Below are 22,848 nucleotides of genomic sequence, written 5' to 3'. Positions count from 1 at the left end.
CCGGGCTAGTGAAAATTCTGAAAATTTACTGGTAAGAACGGTCAAGTCAAATGTTTGCTCTTTCATTAAGATATAATGAGAAAATTGTAAAGCAAAGTTTTTGGGGGTTGCAGGGGTTTACTTGTACATGTTTCTATGCGATTCTGCTTTTTTTTATGTTTTTTAAGTTTGTTTTTTTAAGATTAAAAAAAAATCAAAAAATAAATAAATCAACATAAAAAAATAAAATAAAAAAAATAATCCTATTTTAAGAGGTAACATCATATTATCGTATTTTACTCTTTTCATCGTACTAAATAGGACTGAATTGTACTGGTTTGCATCTCTGGTAGCTCCATTTACACATCCCAAACATATTTTGAAAAATCATAGATTTTTTTAAAACTATCATTTACACTACTGGAAAAACCCATAAGAAATGTTGTAGTTGTTGTTGTTTGGTATTATCGGCGTTTCATTTTTTTTGTGGTACTATTTGTAAATTCATACTCTACTCTTTGAAGTTTGAAGTTTGCTTATATTCCGATTTTGGGGTGAGCAGTGCACATGTGCACAGAAGCGAGGAAAGTCATGTGAGCAAAATTATGTGAAACTTTGGCAGGTGTTAACAAAAAACACACTCCAGAAGTGGATATTCGCTGTGTATGCCAGTGTGTGAGAACAATCAATGATTTTTGGTTGCAGTGTACATAAATGCAGCTCAGTGTTGGATTCTCTAATACTCTGCAGGAGGGGGAAAACAGGGCTGGGCAAAGATGTCACAAAAGTGCATAAGTACCAACAAGCAAGTTAGCAAGCAATGAATAAATACATCAATAAATAAATGAATGAATACATGAATGAATAAATAAACAAACAAATAAAATTAAATATACATACATGTACATAAATAAATAAATGCATAAATAAATAAATGCATGTACATAAATGAATAAATATATAAATGCATGTACATAAATAATATTACTAAGGTGATTGCACAACTAAGTCGCTTCGACAACTAATGGTCAGTATATTCTCATCCTTCATTACTCAGTTAATGACTCACAGATTACAGCAATAACAAACTTTATGGGAAAGCCTGCCAGACCGACCTAGAAGCAAGGATTCTGCTTCAGACAACGTCTGATAAACCTTGGTATTGCTTTTGTACTGCTCCTTGTTTCCCTTCTTTTTGAACTTGTACGTCGTGTTGGTTATTTCCTCCATCTTTAATAACTGTACTTCGCTCGGTCCCCGTAGTCGTGTCGTGTCGTGTATCTAGTGTCTGACAAAGCTAGAATGGCTACCACGCCCATTTTCCTCTCTTATTATGCCTTTCTGAACATTCCTTTCCTTCTCAATACAATAACTTTCACCTGCCTAAGTTATTCAAACCATCCCGCTTCGCGGGATCGTGGCGTCTCGCCACTCCCATTAGTAATCATTAAACGGATCCGCATATACATTTTCCTGCTATACGTTGTACCGCAGGAAAATACAATTATTTTCCCACTATATTAAAAGCCATTTTCAAGCCCTTCTGTTTTGAGGGAAGTTCTAAATTAGTATTGTCTTTCAAATGCTGTTGGAAACTTGGAATATAACCTTTTCATTGTTTTGGCCTGCAAATGGGACAAACTACCTTTAATGTTCATTCAGTGTTAATTCAGCTAGGGATATCCCTAGTTAAACAGTGGTGCATTAATTTTTTCAGGTAGCATGTACATGTACATATAACAAAAGTAATTAATATATTACCAAACCAGACAGAACCGGTTTGAACATCTGCAAAGCCAGACCTGTAGGCGGAGTGGTAAACTCACTATGAATATGGCGAACAAAGAAAGCGGACAAAATATACAGTTCCTCAGGTAGACAAAGGAACATCCCTTCACTGCTATTATGTTAAAATGTGTAGAACAGGTGTCACATGCATATTCACCTGTTCTACACATATTTTTACATAACAGCAGTGAAGGGATGTTCCTTTGTCTACCTGAGGAACTGTATATTTTGTACGCTTTCTTTGTCCGTCATATTCATAGTGACTACTACGCAAGGGAAATTAGGTCTCCCTAGCCATTTTGAAGATGGGAAAGCAATATACATAAACATGTATAAATCAATTGTAAAACGTTATTATACACATGCAAAAGTAATTAAGGTACAATTTTAGCAAAGGTTAAAAATCTTGACATTTGTTCACGTACCAGCATTTGCTCTTTTGTAAATATTTATTTTTCTTGATTTGTTTCATAAGCTTCTTCTATAATGTTAAACCGGTTTTTACTGGCTTTGAAATTGAGTCCAAAATTCTATTAGTCTAGACTAGAGTAGACCAAAATGTCTGTCTCTTTTGTTCGTTAGCATCTCTTATTCGGGTAGGGTCGGCTCCTCACGATCGTACCAGTAAAGTTAGCACAGCTCACAGTAGACCGAAAGCTTCAGTCTCTGTACCGTCGGTTGTTCCACTGGGACTACGTCTGGCTCCACTAGACCTCCGGTTATAGAGACTGAACGATCGCCTATGCCAGCCTATGTTGAAGATATCACGGCTAGATTTTAGCCGTTAGGCCCCTCCCACAAACATGAACAAACTTGCCACGGCCGTATTGTTATGCCCCCAAAATCCCCCAAAATGTCATTTTACCTCGTGCATATCCAATTTTACATTAGGCCTAGGCTATAATACATCGGTTCCACTTACTAACTTGATTGAAATAATCCGTTTAATGGTCCCTTTTAAGGAAATTATGGGTCAAAATCGACATCCATGTTGAAAATCTTGCAAGCCGTGTTAAACTCTCGCTGCCGTCAATCTCATCCCTTCTAGTCTACGCCGAAGGCAAAAATGATTATGAAGGAAAAACTGTGATATCGCCATTACGAACGTGTAGATGGCGCACAGTTTTTCCTTCATAATCATTTTGCCTTCGGCGTAGACTAGAAGGGATGAGATTGACGGCAGTGAGAGTTTAACACGGCTTGCAAGATTTTCAACATGGATGTCGATTTTGACCCATAATTTCCTTAAAAGGGACCATTAAACGGATTATTTCAATCAAGTTAGTAAGTGGAACCGTTGTATTATAGCCTAGGCCTAATGTAAAATTGGATATGCACGAGGTAAAATGACATTTTGGGGGATTTTGGGGGCATAACAATACGGCCGTGGCAAGTTTGTTCATGTTTGTGGGAGGGGCCTAACGGCTAAAATCTAGCCGTGATATCTTCAACATAGGCTGGCATAGGCGATCGTTCAGTCTCTATAACCGGAGGTCTAGTGGAGCCAGACGTAGTCTCAGTGGAACAACCGACGGTATAGAGACTGAAGCTTTCGGTCTAAGCTCACAGCAGACCCTATAGCAGAGCTACTCAGCTACCAAAGTGTCACGCATTAAGAGTGACGTCACGCATTTCGAGGGTTTGAAAACGCTCTCACGCACAATGTGCGTGCGCGATTTTGAAAAAACGCTATTCGCTATACGTGTGTTATACCCTCGTCAGTACTGTGGCGGACACGGTTTGCTACCCCGGCTTACACGGTATTTGTCAGGATGCCCGTGTCTGGCCAGGCGCCCTCTGTCCGTTTGGACAAAATATATGCCCGTAGCTTAATGGCTGGAGTTATTTACTGCTCACACGTCTCTCGACAATCATTCGTCCATCGACTGCAATCGGTCACCTAAAAACGCCTTGAGCACATCATCAATCAATTGAACATCCCTCGAGCAGTCAATCATGCTTCGTCAATACCTGTCACTTCTTCTCATCCATTCGTCTAACTACGGTTTCACTGTTCTAAGAAATCAGACCAATCATGAGTTGCATGTTGAATTCTTTTAATGCGAACTAACCAACATTCAGGGTAAACTCGTTCAACAAGTACAAGTGTGGACTAGAAGTAAGACTTCAAGTAAAGACTAAGACCAGCGCCAACTACAAGTATAGGCCAGCCTCACCGAGGCTGGCCTGTATCGGATATAGTGCAGTGGAAAGTCCTATTACACAATCCTAGCCATCTAAAAAATTTCCCTATACATAACCGTATAAAAGAACAATTATGTCCTCGTTAGTAAAACAACACTTCAACACAACATTTCTACTAATCCCATAAAATCTTCACATATAATCTTCAGTATAACCCCTTATTCCTGATTAGATCACTACTATACAAGTAATATCCCCAAAAGAAACATGATAATTGCACCAACATGATAAAAATATGTAATTTATGCTCATTTTCCTTCAGTTTGGTAATTGCTAAATCAACGATGCACCATATTGCTATAGCGCATGCTCGTACAACAGAAAATGCTTAACCTTCGTCCAATACTAAAACACTGATTTGTTACAGTACGCTCGCACACCGAGTCATGAAAATTTGATGCATAGCCGATCATAAGAGGTTAACGAACGAAAACAGCATTTTCGGTCTTGAGTAACGCGTCTAGAGTAGCTAGTACTAGTAGTAGAGGCCGGGCCAGGGTCTATATTCTTTTTTGTTCCAGACACTTTTCTAAATTACATTTTACTTAAATTAAGTATTTAACCTACCATTCTCAACTTTGGAGTTTCAACTTTCAACTCCAGTCCAGAGATCAGTTGTGTTTTTGGTAGTGGTACATGTAGCATTCTGCAGTAAGCTTGCATGATCAGCTTGTTCAAGCTAGGGCAAGAGTTCCACATGGACCCCACAGCATGCATCCTTTGATCACCATTCATATTCATGAACCAAAGTTAACATTCAGCATCATTTTCCCCACAACACATGCACAGTTGTTTGTTATGGTTTTTCAACTTTTGCTGCAACTAGTCTTTAACGAGGTCGTTTAATAATGAAAGTGAGACGTGTCGTGCTCCGGACTGCGCATTTGTTAAATCGCACTGAGAGGAAATGCCTTAAAAGAGACTATTTATAACATGTGGACGGACGCCCGACGTAAAATGCCTAAAAAATTAATAAGGGTCATAAATGATCGAGAGAAACTTCCATATTCGCCGCAAATTGAATTCTGGGATGCATCTAGAAAGAAATGATGTGAGACAAAGCTTTTTTCTGAACATTTATTGAAACAACTCACGAGATCGAAAGACGTAGACTAGATCTAGATTGAATTCCATAACATGGCTTCAGCAGTTCGCATCACCAAGCTCTACAATCGCATCCTCGGACACTTCCCCCGTGAGATTTCGTTAGCGTTCGCCTACGGTTCTGGGGCTTTCAAGCAGCTTGGAAATGATAACAAGGTAGACGTAGATCTGTTCGTTTTGTATTGATGATAGTGACGATGACCATGATGATAATGATGATGATGATGATGATGATGATGATGATGATGATGATGAAGATGATGAAGATGATGAAGATGATGATGATGATGATGATGATGATGATGATGATAATGATGAAGAAAATGATGATGATGATGATGACGACAGTATGACGACGATGATTCATTTGAACACTTATATTGTGACATAAACTGTAGATTAAAATAGACTAGTCTAGACCCTATAACTATTTATTGGATATATAATAACAATTAATAATGATAGTTGATTGGCCTACATATATTATTATTATTGTAATAATAATTATGATAATAATAATAGTAATTGTTCTGAAAATAAGTATTATACTATGATATATTGATAATATTAATTATAATATCATCATCTTTTTTTATATAAATTGAGCTACAATCCTTCTTTTTGTACCTTGTAACGATGGCTGTTGCCCTGTCCCCAATTCTATGGATGTGTACAAAAAATCCATTGCTCATCCATTCCTTTATAACATTTATCTCAGATTGATTATAACTACATTTAAAATTAAAGAATCAATTTGTAAAAATTGTAAACCGAGAATCATTTTGTGACTTTTCTTCTTTCCCAGGATAACATGCTTGACTTCATCTTTGTGGTGGACAACCCTGAGGAATGGCATCGGAAAAACATCCAGGAGAATAGAAAGCACTATTCTTCATTAGCAGCCCTGGGACCACACGGGATTGCATCCATCCAGGATAGACTAGGGGCTGGTGTCTACTTCAACACTCTTGTTGAATGTGAAAAAAGGGTAGGATATTGCTAATTGGCAAGTCTTTTTCAAACAGGTTTAGGTAGTCCAGTGGCAACATTGTAATAGGAAGTTGATTTAAAATAATAAATCTAGACAGGAATGATATATTTTAAAACTGTGCAGCGACATAAAAGTAGCCCAGCTTAATATTGTTATTATTACCCCCCCCCCCTCACTTTTTTCTCTCTCTCATTCTCTATCTCTCTCTCTTTCATATCTCATTGAAAGTATGATATGTCAAAGCTATTTTGTTTGGTTGTGTTTGGAAATGTATTACCATCCATTTTTATTGTAGCATTTGCTGTTCTAATTTTTAAATACTTTCTCATACCTGTACTTTTTCTTTGTTGTATCCTTTATGTACAGTATCTATTTATGTGTGAAGTAAACTTTTACATTTGCCAGGAGGGATAGTGTGTAAATTATTATCATTATTGTATTTTAATGTATATTATAGCTCATCAAGTATGGTGTGGTGAAGACTGATACCCTCGTACAAGAGCTGATCAACTGGAATAATCTCTATCTGAGTGGAAGGCTTCATAAACCAGTAAGATCACAATTATCACATCAACTGTAAAATTCTGTTTAGATGGCTGTTTATCACAGACTAGTAAGTTTTAGGGAGTAGATTGATTCATTAGACAAGTTCAGAAACTAGAATAAAATGTAAAGTACAGAATTCTAGGTTCTGCTTGTTACATGTCAATGTGCCACATACTTAGCCTACACAAAATTATGATATGGTATTGTTTTAATAGGAATTTTTATTTTTTCTTCAAAAGTACTGTACTTTAACTGCATTCATGATTACCAGAATATATCATCATTAATTGTTCTATTCAACTGATTAACAGCAAAAGCAATATTTTTTGGAAGATGAAATTCCAAAATACAGCTAAAATCAGAATGTAATACTACCGTGCTACTAGTCAACATTTTTCAAGTATTTGGACATTTCTTCATAGATTCTACCTTCATCCAATTTATTCATTTTCTTTTTATTGACATGGTATTCAATAGAGACTTTTAAATAACTTTCATCAACCAGTTACATGTAGATTGAACCCATAGATTTTTTCTCACTTTTACTATTTACTGCTTTATGTTTCTCACTGTTGCATAGGTTCATGTAATAAAAAGAATGCAAAATGGTGCCCTCTACAATGCTATGCGTAGGAATCAACAGAGTGCTGTTTACACGAGTCTGCTACTCTTACCAGAACGCTTTTCAGAAGAAGAACTCTTCATCTCAATAGCTGGATTATCATACTCTGGTATGTCCCCATCTTCTTTTTAATATTATTGGTATGGAGACAATGTTTTGATTCTGCTATTTCCTTTTACTTGTGCATATCAGGAATTTGCTTTATAGCCTTTAATGCAGAATTTTGTGTGATTACTATGATATGTGATAGACTGTTTCTGGACAACTATCCCCTTGGACAATAATACTATCCTCCTTCTCAACAACTAACAAACAGGTACATGTACCATCTTTCAAGGAAAATTCTTCCCTTAAGATGACAGTAGAGAATTATTACCCTTAATTTGAATACAAACCCCCAAAACAGAGGGTAGTTGTCTTGTCATAGTTACGAGAATCATTTGGAGATTTATTTATTTTGAAATACTTTTCTGTATTAATTTTTCATCTAGTCACTTTGGACTGATTTGATGATGTGGCTTAGGCTATGTCATTTAATCCAACCCATTCTGTCTATTTTGTTTATATTGTATATCTTCTTAAAATGAAGAAATCATATAAAAATAGAAATTATCATGGTTATTTGTAATATATGGTTTCCTTTGTTTTTAGTGAACCTCTGTGGGAGTTTAATAAGAATATATTTATGAGCTTTTTCTGTATTGTTGCCTCTCTCATTCCAGGAGACTTCAGAATGGTTGTTGGTGAAAACAAGAACAAGGTGGCGAACATCGTGAGGCCTAATCTAAAATCATTTAGGAAGTATTATCATGATATGATGGATACAACTGAGAACACCCAGTGGAACAAGCAAAGTGGCATAATAGAAGTAAGCATAATTAACCCTTTGCTGACAGAAATGTGTGGGCCATGGGAATAAGAAAATTCAGTTGTCAACAGATTTCTTGAGCTGTTTTATAATAAACCAGAGACAAATGCAGATGAGGTAATTACATCCAGAGATATTTTTATCTCTGCACTACTTATAGCTACTTGCGCCCTCTATATAGCAAACAATGCCTAATCGTTGATCATTGGTCCTCCATGATCCCCTTTATCTTACGTTAATTGAGAGCTTATTTGATGAGATAACCACCTGTCAGTGACCATGCAGGGAGGTCTAATCCCTCCTGGCCAAACTAGTATGGTGAAAGTCAACATACCATTATTATCATTATCATCATTTCATATCATTTCTTTTTCATCCGTGTTTTTCAAAACCTACCAGCAAGATTGCAGTCCAGCAGCCCTGTTCTCCCACATGTGCGCATTGCCGAAGAACCTACAGCATCAGATCTGTCGGTTGGTAGGATCAAAGACGGAAGATCATGTAGATGTACTAAGGAGGTTAGCCAGAGATAAGGCATGCAAGGAGTACGTCCACAAAGGTGAATTTAGATACGAAGACCCAGGGGGTTAGAGGGGTTGGAATATATGACACATGCTCAGGCAACAATTGCTCTTTACTCATTATCCTATACTTTCATAATTCTTAACTTTAACCATTATTGTCTAACCCTATCCTGGTACCTCAGTCACACTGCCAAACTGACTCAAACTGATTACAAAGAGATCAGTCCTTATCCATTTGATGCAATGTTTTGTTTTGTTCATTCTATTGTCAGTCTGGTGCCTGTCTGGTCAGTGTGGCTGGGGTATACCCTTGATTAAACCTGAGATAAAAGACAGTTGCAACCTTCACCTTATCCCTTAACAGAGCGAATGTTAGAGCATCAAGGTTTGCCCTAAGGGTGCAAAAGAATGGGCAATTATTAGAAAAATGATGTTTGTTGGCAATGATAGAAACAAGAATGGAAGACGGCCAAATGAGATAATAAAAGTATTTCAGTACTACTCGAGGAGCATTTTTCCTCAAGACAGGAAAATACACAATGTTACTCCTCTACTCTTTAAATCTTTACCTGTTAAAAATGAATGTATTGAATTGATGCTTTCTGTAAATCGTTCCATTATAGATGAGCATACACTCTAGTATTAAAGGCTCATACCAGAAGTGACTATCTTAGAATATTTGAAGACTGGTGCCTTATTTTGTGGAGATGATAAGTTTGGTGGTGATTTAGTGAACATCTCACTTTCTTTCTTCTCACCCTTATAGGTTTATGTATAAAGGCATTTGGTCTGATTTTGGTTAAATATGTTAGTGCTTTCCTTGATCGCCAATGTATGGAACAGACAAGGCACCTAGCAAGCCAGTTTTCTACCATGTTGCTAATCAATGAAATTAATTAACCTTTGTGATGGACAATGATTTCATTTTTACCCAGGTGTGCAGAGGATAGTTGCTACCTCAAGTCTTTCACAAAGCATAAAGGGAATATTTACTGCAGGTAAACAATTTGGTGTAATACATTGAAGCAAGAAATTGCAGTTCAGTGTACTTTAAAGTAGTATCTTTAGCAACGCATTTGGAAGAAACATGGAGCCCAAATCATGTAAATCAATGCAGTTTTGTTTATCATAAAAGTAGACAGCAGTGTTGCTGTGGTATACTGTGACACATGCCATCATCTTCATCATTTTTTAAAGTCAGCATTTTCTCTCTTACGAGGGGTTACAGACTTTCGCACCATAACGACACTCCCACCCTTCCACTTCTTCTTGTCTTGAAGATCCTCCTCATTCAGATCAACTTAGTGCTTTCTTTCTTCACCATATCTTACTATAAAATCTTTGGTCTTTCTTTCACTCTTATGCCATCCACTTCCAGATCCCACACTCTTTTCACAGGTTCATCATCTTCCCTTCTCAACACAAGACCCATCCATCTCTATCCACTTCTCTTTAGCACTTTTACCACAGTTTCTTCCAAATGTACAGCATTTGAATATACTCTAATCTTTAGTTAAGAGCAGTACAGTAGGAGTGTTCTATAACATTCAAAAGGGTAGTATACTTTCTTTCTTTTTGTTGTTGAGAATTTCAAATGTCATTTAGTTTCTTCCAATCAACCCCAAAAAATATATTCTATTTCTGCTTCAGGCTATTTTCATATTTTCAAGAAAAGAATCGTTAGGAAAGAAGAAGAAAAAAAATATCTGTAAAGGAGAAAATGCAGCATCCCAGCCCATGTGTATTTTAGTTGCTTTATATGTTGATGCTTTTTTTTTACTTTGATTTCATTTTAATATTCACTATTGTTTTGTTTTGTTTTGTTTTTTGTCTGTCTTTATCAATGTACGAATACAGGATTTTCGAAGACTGTGACGTACAGCAAACAAAAACTCATGAAACAGTGGCAAGGAGGTCCAAAGAAGAGGTGACAGTCAGCTGATGCATATCATTAATCTCAGAGGATAGAATATCCTTTTCCTTCATAATTCTTCCAGTTTTCTAGAAGCTCTATGAAGGCTCGTTCACATGGCATAGGGTAAACTACCTCCAAAGGTAAAATCCTGCTGCAAAATCAGACCATGTTTTATGTAAATAAATGGAAGAGGGACTGAAAAATAAACTAAGTGCATGCAACTAAGGTCCCTAAAGCAAACTCACTTGATACCTGTGTGGTATGAGATGCAGAAAATGTGAAGCGTACTACTGTTAAGTGATTTTATATTGCCTCAACATGTTTCTTTTGACTGGTTTTACTGTGCTATATGTGCAATGAGGCTCGATGCAGCAGATTGTGTGGTTCATTCGATACATGGATATATGTGCAATGGAATGAATTATCTGAAAGACGATGCTGGCATTGTCAAGAAGAAAAAATTGTTAAACACATTTTTTGTTTGTTTAAGAGACACAAAACGTTCATGTGGTCTGTTCAATATTTACTCTAGCACGAACTCTATTTAGCTTTGTTTGACTAATGGAACAATGGACTGCCACGGTCAATGTTCCATATACTCCTAAGGATGTGGCAGTCTTGGATTTTATGAATCGTGAAAAAAGAGTTTGACATCTTTTTTCGTAAATTTTAGATTAGAAAAGGATTTTTCAATCTGGGCACAAACAGTTTCTTGTTATTGTGGAGAAATTCAGATTGATAATTATATATGATTGTTCCAAAGAAAAGAATGATTGGGCTACATAAATTTGTAAAGTGATATTCTTGTTCATGAGATGATTAGAACATAAAAATGCAGGTTGGTCCTACATGTGAAAATGGGAGTCATTTCATTTCTTGATATGTGATATACATGTATATGCATGGATGCATTGTAATTGGTCTTTTCCTGCTGAAGTATTGTTGTGAGGACATCCTGAAACCAAATCTTTCAAAGTGATCCACCTGAGCGACTTTTGTGATCATGGTTGAATTTCTAAGAAGTGCAATGGCAACCATTTACCAACAAGCTGCTTTGATTTGTTTGTAATTGCACCATTATTGTTATGCCTCCGTCCACCAAAGTTGGTGTTAGAGGCATTGTGTTTGACCGTCTATCTGGTTTTCCTGCTTTCTTATTACATCATATCTGAAGAATCACTTGAGTTATAAACTTGGTGATAGTATGTATCACCGTAGGAAGACATTGTAATTAGATTTTGGAGTGAGTAGGTCAAAGGCCAGAGGTCATAGAGGTCAATTTTATGAAAATACAGATTTTAGTCTCATTGGGATATTCCAAGAATAATTCAAGCTATGATCTTAATTAAATATAGGCGGAGGCATATTGGAGATGATTGCATTTGAGAATAATTTTAGAATATAAGTGATTTACAAGTGAATTTAATCTGGTACCATATGTACTGTTGGAGTAATTTCTTTCTTGGGTATTTGGTATGTATGCATGGATGCTTTGCGACTGTTTTTATCACTCCTAAAGTGTGCCTATGATGAATAACTATGGCATGCAGAAGTCCTCTTAAGCCATACCTTTCCAAACAATCTCGTTGACCACCTTCTTAATTTTGATATGGTTGAATTTTTCAAGAAGAGGGGAGATATCCACGAATAGGCAATAGTTATGTAGCTGTTCCTCATCTATGCTTTTTTAAATTTCCATTGACAGATTATACATGCACACAACTATTTCTGTTGTATCAGTGATAGGAAAGATAATGATGACAGCAACAGTAATGATGATAATGATGAGATAATGTTGTTTTAACAATAATTCTACAGGTATGTGAGAAACGTGTTTAACGTGCAAAAAAATGTTGATGTATGTATTATGAGAATGGGCTCTTGGCTCTCAAGGGGAATTTGACACTATTATGTATGTTTACCCAATGACAGGTGTCAATCACCAGGATTAGCCTTCACTTGATGACCGACATGCCTTTTGAATGTTCCTTATTTTCAAAAGTTCCACCAATTAGCCTGTATGGAACAGTCATTCTCTTACATTTCCCTTACCAATGATTCTCAGAGATATTGGAGGGCATTTCTTGATGAGACTACAGGTTTGCTGTGTGCGAGACTTGTACAACCCAGTAATGGTATTTCCACCAAGTCTGGTGTTGGCTTGGAAACTGATGACCATTTCCCTTAAGCCATTTGCTTCACTGTGGGTTTTCATAATGAAACCTTGCTAAATCTGTCATATTTGCCAAGAAACATGTTGCGTATATTTCATTTAATGAAAAAAATAAAGACTCTATATTAAAAGAAAAGTTGTAAATTTGTTGTTTTATTCATTTGATTAGTGGAAAAAGAAAAATGTATTACACATTATTTTATTAGCACATTTTCACGTAAGAGTCTTGTACAGTACAAATTGGCAATGGTATATTTTATACAAAAGGAGAAGTATAAAACAACACCTCTTTTCCCAAAGTTAGTCTATTCTTTCTTGTGAATTTCAATTTCACTTACAACAGTTTGGGTAAAAATAAAATTCAGGTAAAATAATTACATGGTACATGCACAGAAATTGATATCCTAAAACTGAACAATGGTTCAATGAAATAAATAGTTCATGTGTGTACAAATTTGATGGTGGGTTGGACACATACTAAGAATTAAATGAATACAAATTACATGATTTTAAAAGCCCCTTAAAATACCCACCCCCCCCCCCCCCCCCCCAATGAAATATATTGTTTCCACTTGAGTATTCAAAATGATAATTTTTAAAGATACATGTATATTGCTTCTGTAAAAAAGAAATTATGATACATAAAATAATATGGTACAACGAAATTCAATATGTCATCTTTCAAAATCAACCTACAAAAATGTAGTAAATTAATTTCATCATTCAATAAACAATTTTACTGACATATTCACATTTAAAGTATAATTTTTTAAACAAAGGTTGTTCTTGTCAACTGGGAAGCTTGCTTGAGGCTTTTCTGACATAGCAACAAGTAATATGCGCAGACTGGACTCAAAGTATTGTAGTTCATTCCTTAAACACAGGTTAATGGAATAACCCCTCACTAGATCCCAAAGAAAGAAACATACATAAATTTGAATATGTCAGTAAACCAGTCTATTATCTTCATCAATATGAAATAATCACTACTTTTCTTCACTTCTGTGGGTAATTTTCATAAAATCACATCTCTTTTAATAACATCTGCAAGAACATTTTTGATCATCACAATTTTCAGTGAAAGCAAATGACGAATCCATCTATCCATAAGAACATTTCTTTTGTCACCATTCATCTCTGAGTAATAATAAATATTGCTATACTATCTACAAATATTGTACTCTATTCTACATGCATGCATCAGTTAAAAAGCAAAGAGAGAAATGTGTCAGAGGCCAACTGAGATGGTAGATGGTTTGTTTGTGTGCTTGCACACAATAATACTTGTGGTATTTATGTAAAACACCTCAAAACATGATGGCAAAGAATTCCAAGGAATCAAAGCAAGGGCAATTTCTATAGCTTCTTATTGTACTGTATTATTATATTGCCTACAGAAACTCTGTTTAGATTCGGTAAGAAGGTCATGGAAATGAGCATTTCAAAAGGTGACGCACACTGCTATTGATTTTTTTTTTAAGCTTTACAATCCTTTCTAGGAAAGAAGTAAAGTTTTTGTGTTCCCTCATCCAAGGAGTAACATAGCAGAGCAACTAGTGTCATACAGAGTGATATACATGTACATTTGTAGGAAGTTATCTCTCTGGTGTAAATTGACAGACATGTAAGAGTGACACCACACTTGATTTTCCTGTAAAAATGTATGTGTAGATCTTGTTTTTCATTGTAACATTTTACAAAATAGGATAGGAAACATGCCAATAACATATAAAATTTTGTCTAGAAAATATACTGAGCTATTCCCCATGACCATCTTTTACGTCTGTATCATCAATTTTCACAACAAAAACAACAAAAATCTGTAAAAGTAAAAAGTTACACTGTTTTTACTTACACAACAGGCTGGAAGTTGTAATCTGAAAGTTTTATTTATACATGTATCATTCCATTCACATATGATTTCATGAGCTTTACATTAATTCTATTTTAATTTAAATTCAAATTATGTCTTTTTTAGTACTTTAGCTTAAAAGTCCATATATTCAAGGGATTAATTAATTAATTTCTAGGTTGCCAGGCTCAATACTCTGGGTTGGACCTAGCAAAAGCTGGAAGAAGAAGGTATGAGAGCATCTTCTGGCCGCACCCTGGCAGATGATGAAGACTGAAAGGCTTGGGAGGAGTGATGAGAAATGAAATGTCCAAACCCACAGCATGGGAAAAACAACCCTCACCGATGATGATGATGATGATGATGACGTGATGGTTACTTATGTTATAATAAATAATAATAAACTGTTCTTGTTTAGCGCATATGACGTTATGAAACATTGGCCTGATATAATGCTTTCAAAGAAGTTTAGATATTAATACCCTGGCTTTACTAGCTGTAATCAGCACAGTGCATTTCAAAGAATAAATTCTGCCAGGTGCCCTTTCACCAGCTGGAGGGAGAATGGTGAATGTGGATTAATGTCTTGCCAAAATATGCAAGCACTGGGCTTGGATTTAAAAGCTCAACCCTTGGATTAAGAGTCAAGTGAATGAACAACTATACCATGACACATCCACATGTAGTCATTCGTCTCAACCTGCTTCAATGCATTCTACATACTGAAAACTGCAGATATTCCCCTACATCAGACCATTCAAACAGATGATGATCATGATCAGATGAGGTTCAAAACGTTTACATAAATACAATTTGATTTAAAACATACAAACTTTCCAGTAAATCCTAATTGTAGAAGTTTCACTCAATACCATTGCACGACACTGAAGCATACTAACAGAATGAGCAGAGGGAAACAATTTAGCTAATTTTGAGACACAACCAAGATCTCTGTAGCAAAAGACCCCTGGAATAAATAAAGAAAATGGTATCCATTCCATGGACCAAATTTACAGTGAATTCCACGCTATGAACATGACTGACAAAGAAAGCGGACAAAATATACGGTTCCTCAGGTATACAAAGGAACATCCCTTCACTGGTATTATGTAAACATATGTAGAACAGGTGTCACATGCATATTCACTTTTTACATAATAGCAGTGAAGGGATGTTCCTTGTCTACCTGAAGAACAGAATATTTTGTCCACTTTCTTTGTCCGTCATGTTCATAGTGCCAGGACCATTGTGGTCCAGATCTGCAAACTTGAGAAAATCTCGTGGATGTATCTGCTTTTGCACCAAACAAAGAAATTACTATCAGATCTTTGATTCCAGTGCATATGGAATATGACATGTACAAATCATAACATGTACAATACATGCATGCTGACACTTTAGTCACTTGTTTAAATGAAGAATGGAATAAATACCATACCATACCATAGTGTTGGTCAAATCCCACCTTTCTTGTGTTGTGTATTGGTCATCATCATTGACCCTATAGCTAAAAAGACACAAATTATGACCCATTCTTAAAGCCCTGCACTAGGTGTCATCTACAAATTTCATTCTCAGAGATAAGCAAATAATTGAATACTTGACATAAAGAATAATTTAAATTTTCAATATCTATTCACATTGGAAAAGGGTGATTACATATATTTCAGTTTTAGAGAAAACAATTCCCTACTCCTCAGGATCAGCAAAATCTTGATAGAAATTTTCAAACGGTTGTCAAAATACCATGGAACAAAGTTGGGACCAAGGAATTTAGCTCATTTTATTAAATCCTTGTATTGTCCAAACCATCTTGGTAAACAAGTGCGTCGCGAGTTGAACAAAAGTTTGACCAGACAAATTGGATTGTTTGTTGTAACATGTCTCTCTCAATCATTCCACCCACAAGAAGTCCTTCTTATACCAAAAGAAAATACTGCTTCTCCCTTCCTATTTCTGTATTTATCTATCCACTTTAAACCCAACTCTCCTTTTCAGGACTACCCTCCTTCCAATATGATGAAACTGTAAACCAAAGAGTTAATAGTTAAATCATGTTCCAAGAATACTACATTTTTTTTCTATTCTTATACTTCATATAATAGCTTGAACTAGGTTATACTTCAACAATCGTGATAACGTTAAGGCAGTTTTTGTTACTCTTATATATTCAAGGGGTCATATTTTTCATTAAATAAGACAATCCTTTTTAATAAAGAGGTGTGGGGTCAGGAAGCTGCACTTTACAGGTAAAATGAGACACAAAAATTGGTTGAAGTTAAAACATATAATAATAGACCAAACCCCAAAGAAAGTATTACCCAAACCCTCTACTATCTGTCCATGAATTGCAGGGAAGATACGTGTATCATATATTGATAATTTCAAGGTCAGATGTGGGTTAATGCTATTCTGGCCCTGAGCACATGATACCACAACTGAAAACAATCATCCAAACTCAAAGGACTCTATAAAGGATAAGGGGGAACATTGAAAAGCACTGATTAATTTCCCACCACAACCAGTGAATATATTAATAAAACACAAAAATACTAAAAATTGGATAAACGATAAATATTATTTAAATACGGCTGGAATACAGGATGAAATCTTCATGCACACTCATATCCTCAGAGAAGGCTGGAATTGTCACTTTGTAAAATGGGGACAAACATGCAGCATTCAAAATTGCACAGAGCCATTTCTGGACGTTTACAATCAAATCAAGCAAATAAATTTACTATTTCCCTACATGCACTGTTAGATTTTACATTGCCATGCAACTTCTCCTAAATAAAGGCACTTGCAAAACCAAGCTAGCAGTGACATACTGGGCTATATTGAAATTTGACAATATTTCCTCTTACTATTAAACCAAAGAAATATCATAAACTACAAGAGGCATTGCAGAAAATGCTCATCTTCAAAGGCTGAGACTTTGGTCACAGTTTATTAAACCTGAATTAATTATTTGCAATAATCAGTGAATTGCTTTAAGCATTTACATTTTGTTTCCCTCTTATATGCTCACACTGGGTGATCTAAGCATTTTCTATGGGATACCATTACCGGTACTTCAAATGGTGCTTACAGCCCTACACACAAGGAATGAATATCATTTGCTTCTAAAGTGGTAACAACAGAAAACTAGATTTAAAAAATCATCAACATATGCTGAAATTGTTATTCTCCCAATAATGACAATCGTTTCTCTTACTAAAAGACTCAAATTAAATAAATGCAAATAATAGTATTTCTCATACCCATTTAAAGTTCAAAGTATGCTCTGACCAATTCCCAGTAATCAGATAAGAATATATTAAATAGTGAAACCTGCTTTAGTGACCACCTGTATAAAAAGACCACCTGTCTATGGAGATCACAATTTTTGTTTCCTTTGACAATCGTTTGTCATAGAAACTCATTCATAGAATACCAGATACTATAAACACTCCTTCATATCCTCAAAAAATTCTAAGAAAGCATCTAGTTTCCCTTTACTTAAAATCTTGCAGTTTCCCTTTACTTAAAGACTTGCAGTCTTACAGTGAATCTAATCAGTAAAAATTACAGTTCCTTTCAATCTCCTCATAAATTGAGTTGTACACAGATTCATATCCTATAGTTTGGTTGACAAAATGAGTATCGTTGCACTTTCCCTCCCTTCCTAATCCAAAATAAGAAAACCACATCTTATGACGACAAGAAGACATTAATGAGTACAGAGGTAGGGATCAACTACAAAAAAATGCACATGAGCTGAGCCCCCATCAATAAAATGTGAATGTACTGTGCCTTCTATTAGATACCCTGAGTATCCCTCAAACCTCCATCAAATAGATGCACCGAGCTTCAAATACAATGCAACGTGCCTCAATCTACTAGATGCACTTATGCCTCAATTAGATGCCCCGAGCATCCCTAAAATAGACGCACTGAGCCTCCATCAAATAGATGCACCGAGCTTCAGATATGATGCAATGAGTTTTTTATCCACGAGATGCATTGAGCCTCTATTAGATGCCCTGATCATCCCTCAAATAAATGCACTGAGTTTTTAATCCACTAGATGCATTGAGCTTCTATTCAATAGATGCGCTAAGCCTCTACCTAGGTCTGTCAAATAGATGCACCGAGTCTCTGCCGAATAGATGCACTAAGTCTTTGTTAAATAGATGCTCTCGAGCCTTTATCAATTAAGTATGACGTGCCTCAGATAATAGGACACAGTGGGCCTCCATCTACAAGTCTCCATCTTCTCAATGTACACCTTCCTCCTTGAGTTGCACTAAGCCTTCATAGTCCAGATGCATCAATAGAATGTTATGTACAAACATATACAAAAAGTAGGAATGCTGCTAGCTAGGACCGAGGGCCAGTCGTCCAATCACGTCAGCTCGCTGTATTCTGTACCTCCATGATTGGGTAAACCTAACCTGACCACGCCTACTGAACGATCTTTGGATGCTGTAACTAAATCTGATTGAAATGTTGTTAAGAAAAAAACAACAACATAGGAATATCAATAAATAAAAGCAATTTGGGAAACAAACCAACAATAATGATATCGACAATGATAACAATGAAATCGTTCTATCCAAAGATGTAGTGAATCTGAGAATATCAGTGCAGAAGGAGAATAAATCAAGCGTCATACATTTCCAGCATAGACCAATTTTATTGTAAATATTAATACATGTATGTGATAAGCCCTTAAATTTGGGTTAGTCACTCACATATACATAACTGCACAACTATTATAGAGAGAGAGAGAGAGAGAGAGAGAGAGAGAGAGAGGGGAGGAAGAGATTTAATATCAAAACACCAACAAGTAATTGTGGAGGCCCATTGTGTACTTGAGTACTTCACCCCACCTCTGGTCTTTGAAAGTCTTTAAAAGTTTGTAAAGGTAACATAAAGGATACATTCATCATAGGGAGATATATCCATGTCTTGCACGTCAGCTTTGTGTCTGAATACTTCTCCCAGGTACTTATGATAATCAGGATAACGTCTATATCTGAAGAGAAAACATAAAAATGAGAAGAAAATGAATGTACATGTATATTGCCAGCATTGTGAATTTTTAAAATTTTAAAATTTTATTTTTTTTTAGCATTTTTATATGTACTTTAAATGTCCTTTCGGTTTTAATCATGCAACGTTAAACAACATTTTTTATGCTGGTTCTCTGGGAAAACCAAACAATACACAAAAAAACATGCCTACGTCTAAAATCACTCTTTAATTTTTATTGTATTTTGGGTTTTGATTGGTGTTATTTTTAAGTTGCTTTCCTTTTTTAGTTTTTTGTTTTGTTTTGTTTTGTTTTGTTTTGTTTTGTTTTGTTTTGCTTTGTTTTGTTTTGTTTTGCTTTGTTTTGTTTTGTATTGTTTTGTTTTATTTAGTTTTTTGTTTTGTTTTGTTTTTGTTTTATATTTGTCTTACATTGAATGTAATATGGTCTCTATTTTCATAAACACAATACAGTTTATACGTACACAGCCTTTCCCAAGTAGTGTATGGCAAAGGGGTCATCAACTATAATGCTGGCCTTTTTACTCAAATTTGAATCTGTCATTAAGTTTTCTTCTGAAGATTTTATGGCTTCATCGCCTGGGTGGCAGAAAGGCGTTAGCTCGAATTTCAGGTAAAAAATGAAACATTAAGCAGAAGGGCGTTAGCACTAAATCGCCACAAAATTTTATAAAACTAACTTATTTCTGAGAAGAAAAAAATTGTGGCTGTGTTCTACTATAACATTTTTATTAGTCTTTTAAGTTTTAAATCCAATTTTCCGAACGGAAAGCAGTTTAAATATAAAACAAATTTTTAAATGCTAATAATTTGAAAAGTAGTTTTTGAGTAGCTCGCGCGCTAACGCCCTTCTGCCAGCCGGCCGACGACTTCTTCATTGTTAATCTGTGCCCTTTCAGCCACTTTACATCAAAGTCAACATAACAAGAACATACATTAAGATAAGCTGAAGAGGGTGGTGTAGTAGCGCGCAATAGACATCATTGTCGTCTGTCCAATTACTACTAGCAAGCAGTAAGGTCCTCTCATTACCCTTTTTTGCCCGTTTCTATCAAGTCCAAGGACTCAAAGATTAGCATAAGAGGTTGATCCTATAGAACTCAATAGATACAACTGTGATTCTGTTTCAACTTGCACGGAGGTATGTCCTTAACTTTCTCAGTGGGTGAGCCTCTTCTCTTGTCCCTTAAGTTTTCTCTTTTTACAATCATGAAGTTCTAAGCATCATTAAGAAGGATTTACTTAATACCTCTCTACTTTTTGGACTAAAGTGGGCATGTCCAAGGTGATCGGTATTTGCTGCCCCATCCACTTTTGAAAATAATGGAAACTGAACAACAATCAATGATGAAAGTGAAAATTGTTTCTGATATTTGGTATGCTCAAAGCTCTAGTGAGGCTATTGACTGGATATTAATATAAAATATACTCTGATCATTGATGTAGTCGGTAACATAGAGGAAATAACCGAATATCAAAGCGACTCCTTATCCACTGAGAACATGATTTACAAGGATGCGATGTTTACAGTAACAGAACAGTGACATTTGAATTAGATTTGGAATTTCCTTGATTTTTGTCATTTGTTTAAAAAAACCAATCCACTGAAGAAAAAATTAATAACCATGTTGTTCAATCTCTGTAAATTTTGTTGGAAACAAAACATTTCTGTTACAATAGATCTGAGCAAATGAGACCACACTGACAAGTTTGACATCTGATAGTATTCATATTGCTATTTGTTTGTTTGTTTTTTGTAATAATTTTTTTTTAACAGATTGTATCTAGAAATAGAAAATAATTTAAGAGAAGGCTGTTAATCTCTTCCCTTTACCCAGTAATTAGTAGTATTGAGTACAGTAATATCTTATATGTCAACAATCATTTGATTATATATATATATATATATATAATAAATACTGTACAAAAATGTATATGAATAATTATGACATTTATTTACACAGTAGGCTCTGCTGCAAGGTGCTGACAACAATATAACTTTAAATTTGAAGTAAACAGCATACAATATACACCATATAAAAAAGGCAAAACAAAAAGAGAGAGAGAGAGGTAGTCACATTATTCCGTGTAAGGCACAACGAAAGGTATGCAAACATGATGCATTGATGTAAGTATAAATCTTTTGTGTAGCGCTCATCTTTTCACTTATAACCTTGGTTTAAACGATGTAACATCAAGCTGATATTCCCTCATATTGAAGTACCGACATAAGGAATGAGAAAAGGAGAAAATAGCAAAGATACAGACATACAGAGAATGAGTGCATGTAATATATATATATATATAAGAGGAAGGCGAGAGAGAGAGAGAGGGGGGGGGGGGGGGGGAGAAGGAGAGCGAGAGAAAGGATAGGAGGGGAGAGAGGGGAGGAGAGAGATAGAGAGTCATATACATGAACATGTATACACATTAAAAAAGAAAGAGAGGCAAAGAAAACAAAGAGATATGGAAAGAGAGTAGGAAAGAAAAAGAAAATAATTAGAGGCAGTGAGATACGGAGCCGAGAGGAAGAGTATAGAGACCAACAAAATTTATTACAGCAGACTCAGGAATACTGGGAACAACAATCAATAAAATAAATTAGCACCTGTCTCTTTCCCTAGGTTTAAGCCCACAATGTGAAAGTTTGATCTATGTGTACTCTCCCAAAGAAAAACAGAATCCCAAACCATATGTTCTGCATTGAATTGAAAAAACTGTTCATCTCTATAACAGATAATGAGTCATGTAACATTACAAAAGGGTTTGAGAAATGGGGAAAAGTTTGCAACCTGACCATCTCACAATGAAAATATTCTCACAAGTTCACCTGATTAAAAGTATGAATAAAGTAACAAACAATATATATAACTGAATAAGGCAGTTATATATACTAAAATATATACTAAAAACTAATGGAACATGGTTGCCACTCTGAGTTTCACGCCTTACAAGTGATCATTAGGCAACTGATATAGTGTTGGAATTCTTAAAAGTATGTGATTACTCTATTACCTGGGTACAAATACGCTCAAAATATTACTTTAACTAATATAATAAGAATTACTTGAGGTTAAGGCCTATGGAGGGAGTAATAATAATAATAATATAATATAATACCGGTACTCAGTTTTTATATAGCACTTATTACAATCACTAAGCGCTTCCAAACTTGGAGTAGCACAAAATATATTTGTATATACCAGCAATCTAACTTTACATCATATCTAATAAATTACTTGAG

The 22,848-nt window shown here is 35.4% G+C and overlaps 2 protein-coding genes across 3 annotated transcripts in view; one reads left to right on the top strand and one right to left on the bottom strand.

Moving 5' to 3' along the window:
- Positions 1-4,903: 4,903 nt before the first annotated feature.
- On the top strand, positions 4,904-13,258 carry LOC575960 (MMP37-like protein, mitochondrial). Its single transcript, XM_030972945.1, is given in 8 exon segments — positions 4,904-5,232; positions 5,882-6,064; positions 6,525-6,617; positions 7,194-7,344; positions 7,958-8,103; positions 8,503-8,662; positions 12,610-12,669; positions 12,672-13,258. Coding segments are annotated over 8 exon segments (975 nt in total). The 5' UTR covers positions 4,904-5,109; the 3' UTR covers positions 12,731-13,258.
- A 1,290-nt stretch (positions 13,259-14,548) lies between these two features.
- The window catches only part of LOC752443, a 31,846-nt gene continuing 23,546 nt past the window's right edge, over positions 14,549-22,848 (bottom strand). For both annotated transcript variants that reach the window (XM_001176088.4, XM_011684980.2), the window contains exons 12-13: positions 19,493-19,587; positions 14,549-19,046 (exon numbers count right to left, since the gene is read on the bottom strand). In XM_001176088.4, the coding sequence (XP_001176088.1) occupies positions 18,955-19,046; positions 19,493-19,587 (187 nt within the window). In that variant the 3' untranslated portion in view covers positions 14,549-18,954. The remainder of the gene's footprint in view (positions 19,047-19,492; positions 19,588-22,848) is intronic.

Source organism: Strongylocentrotus purpuratus, unplaced genomic scaffold, assembly GCF_000002235.5.
Source record: "Strongylocentrotus purpuratus isolate Spur 01 unplaced genomic scaffold, Spur_5.0 spur5_scaffold_6, whole genome shotgun sequence".
Lineage (NCBI taxonomy): Eukaryota > Metazoa > Echinodermata > Echinoidea > Camarodonta > Strongylocentrotidae > Strongylocentrotus > Strongylocentrotus purpuratus.
The sequence above is the reverse complement of the archived record's forward strand: the minus strand, read 5'-3'. Positions and strand labels throughout refer to the sequence as shown.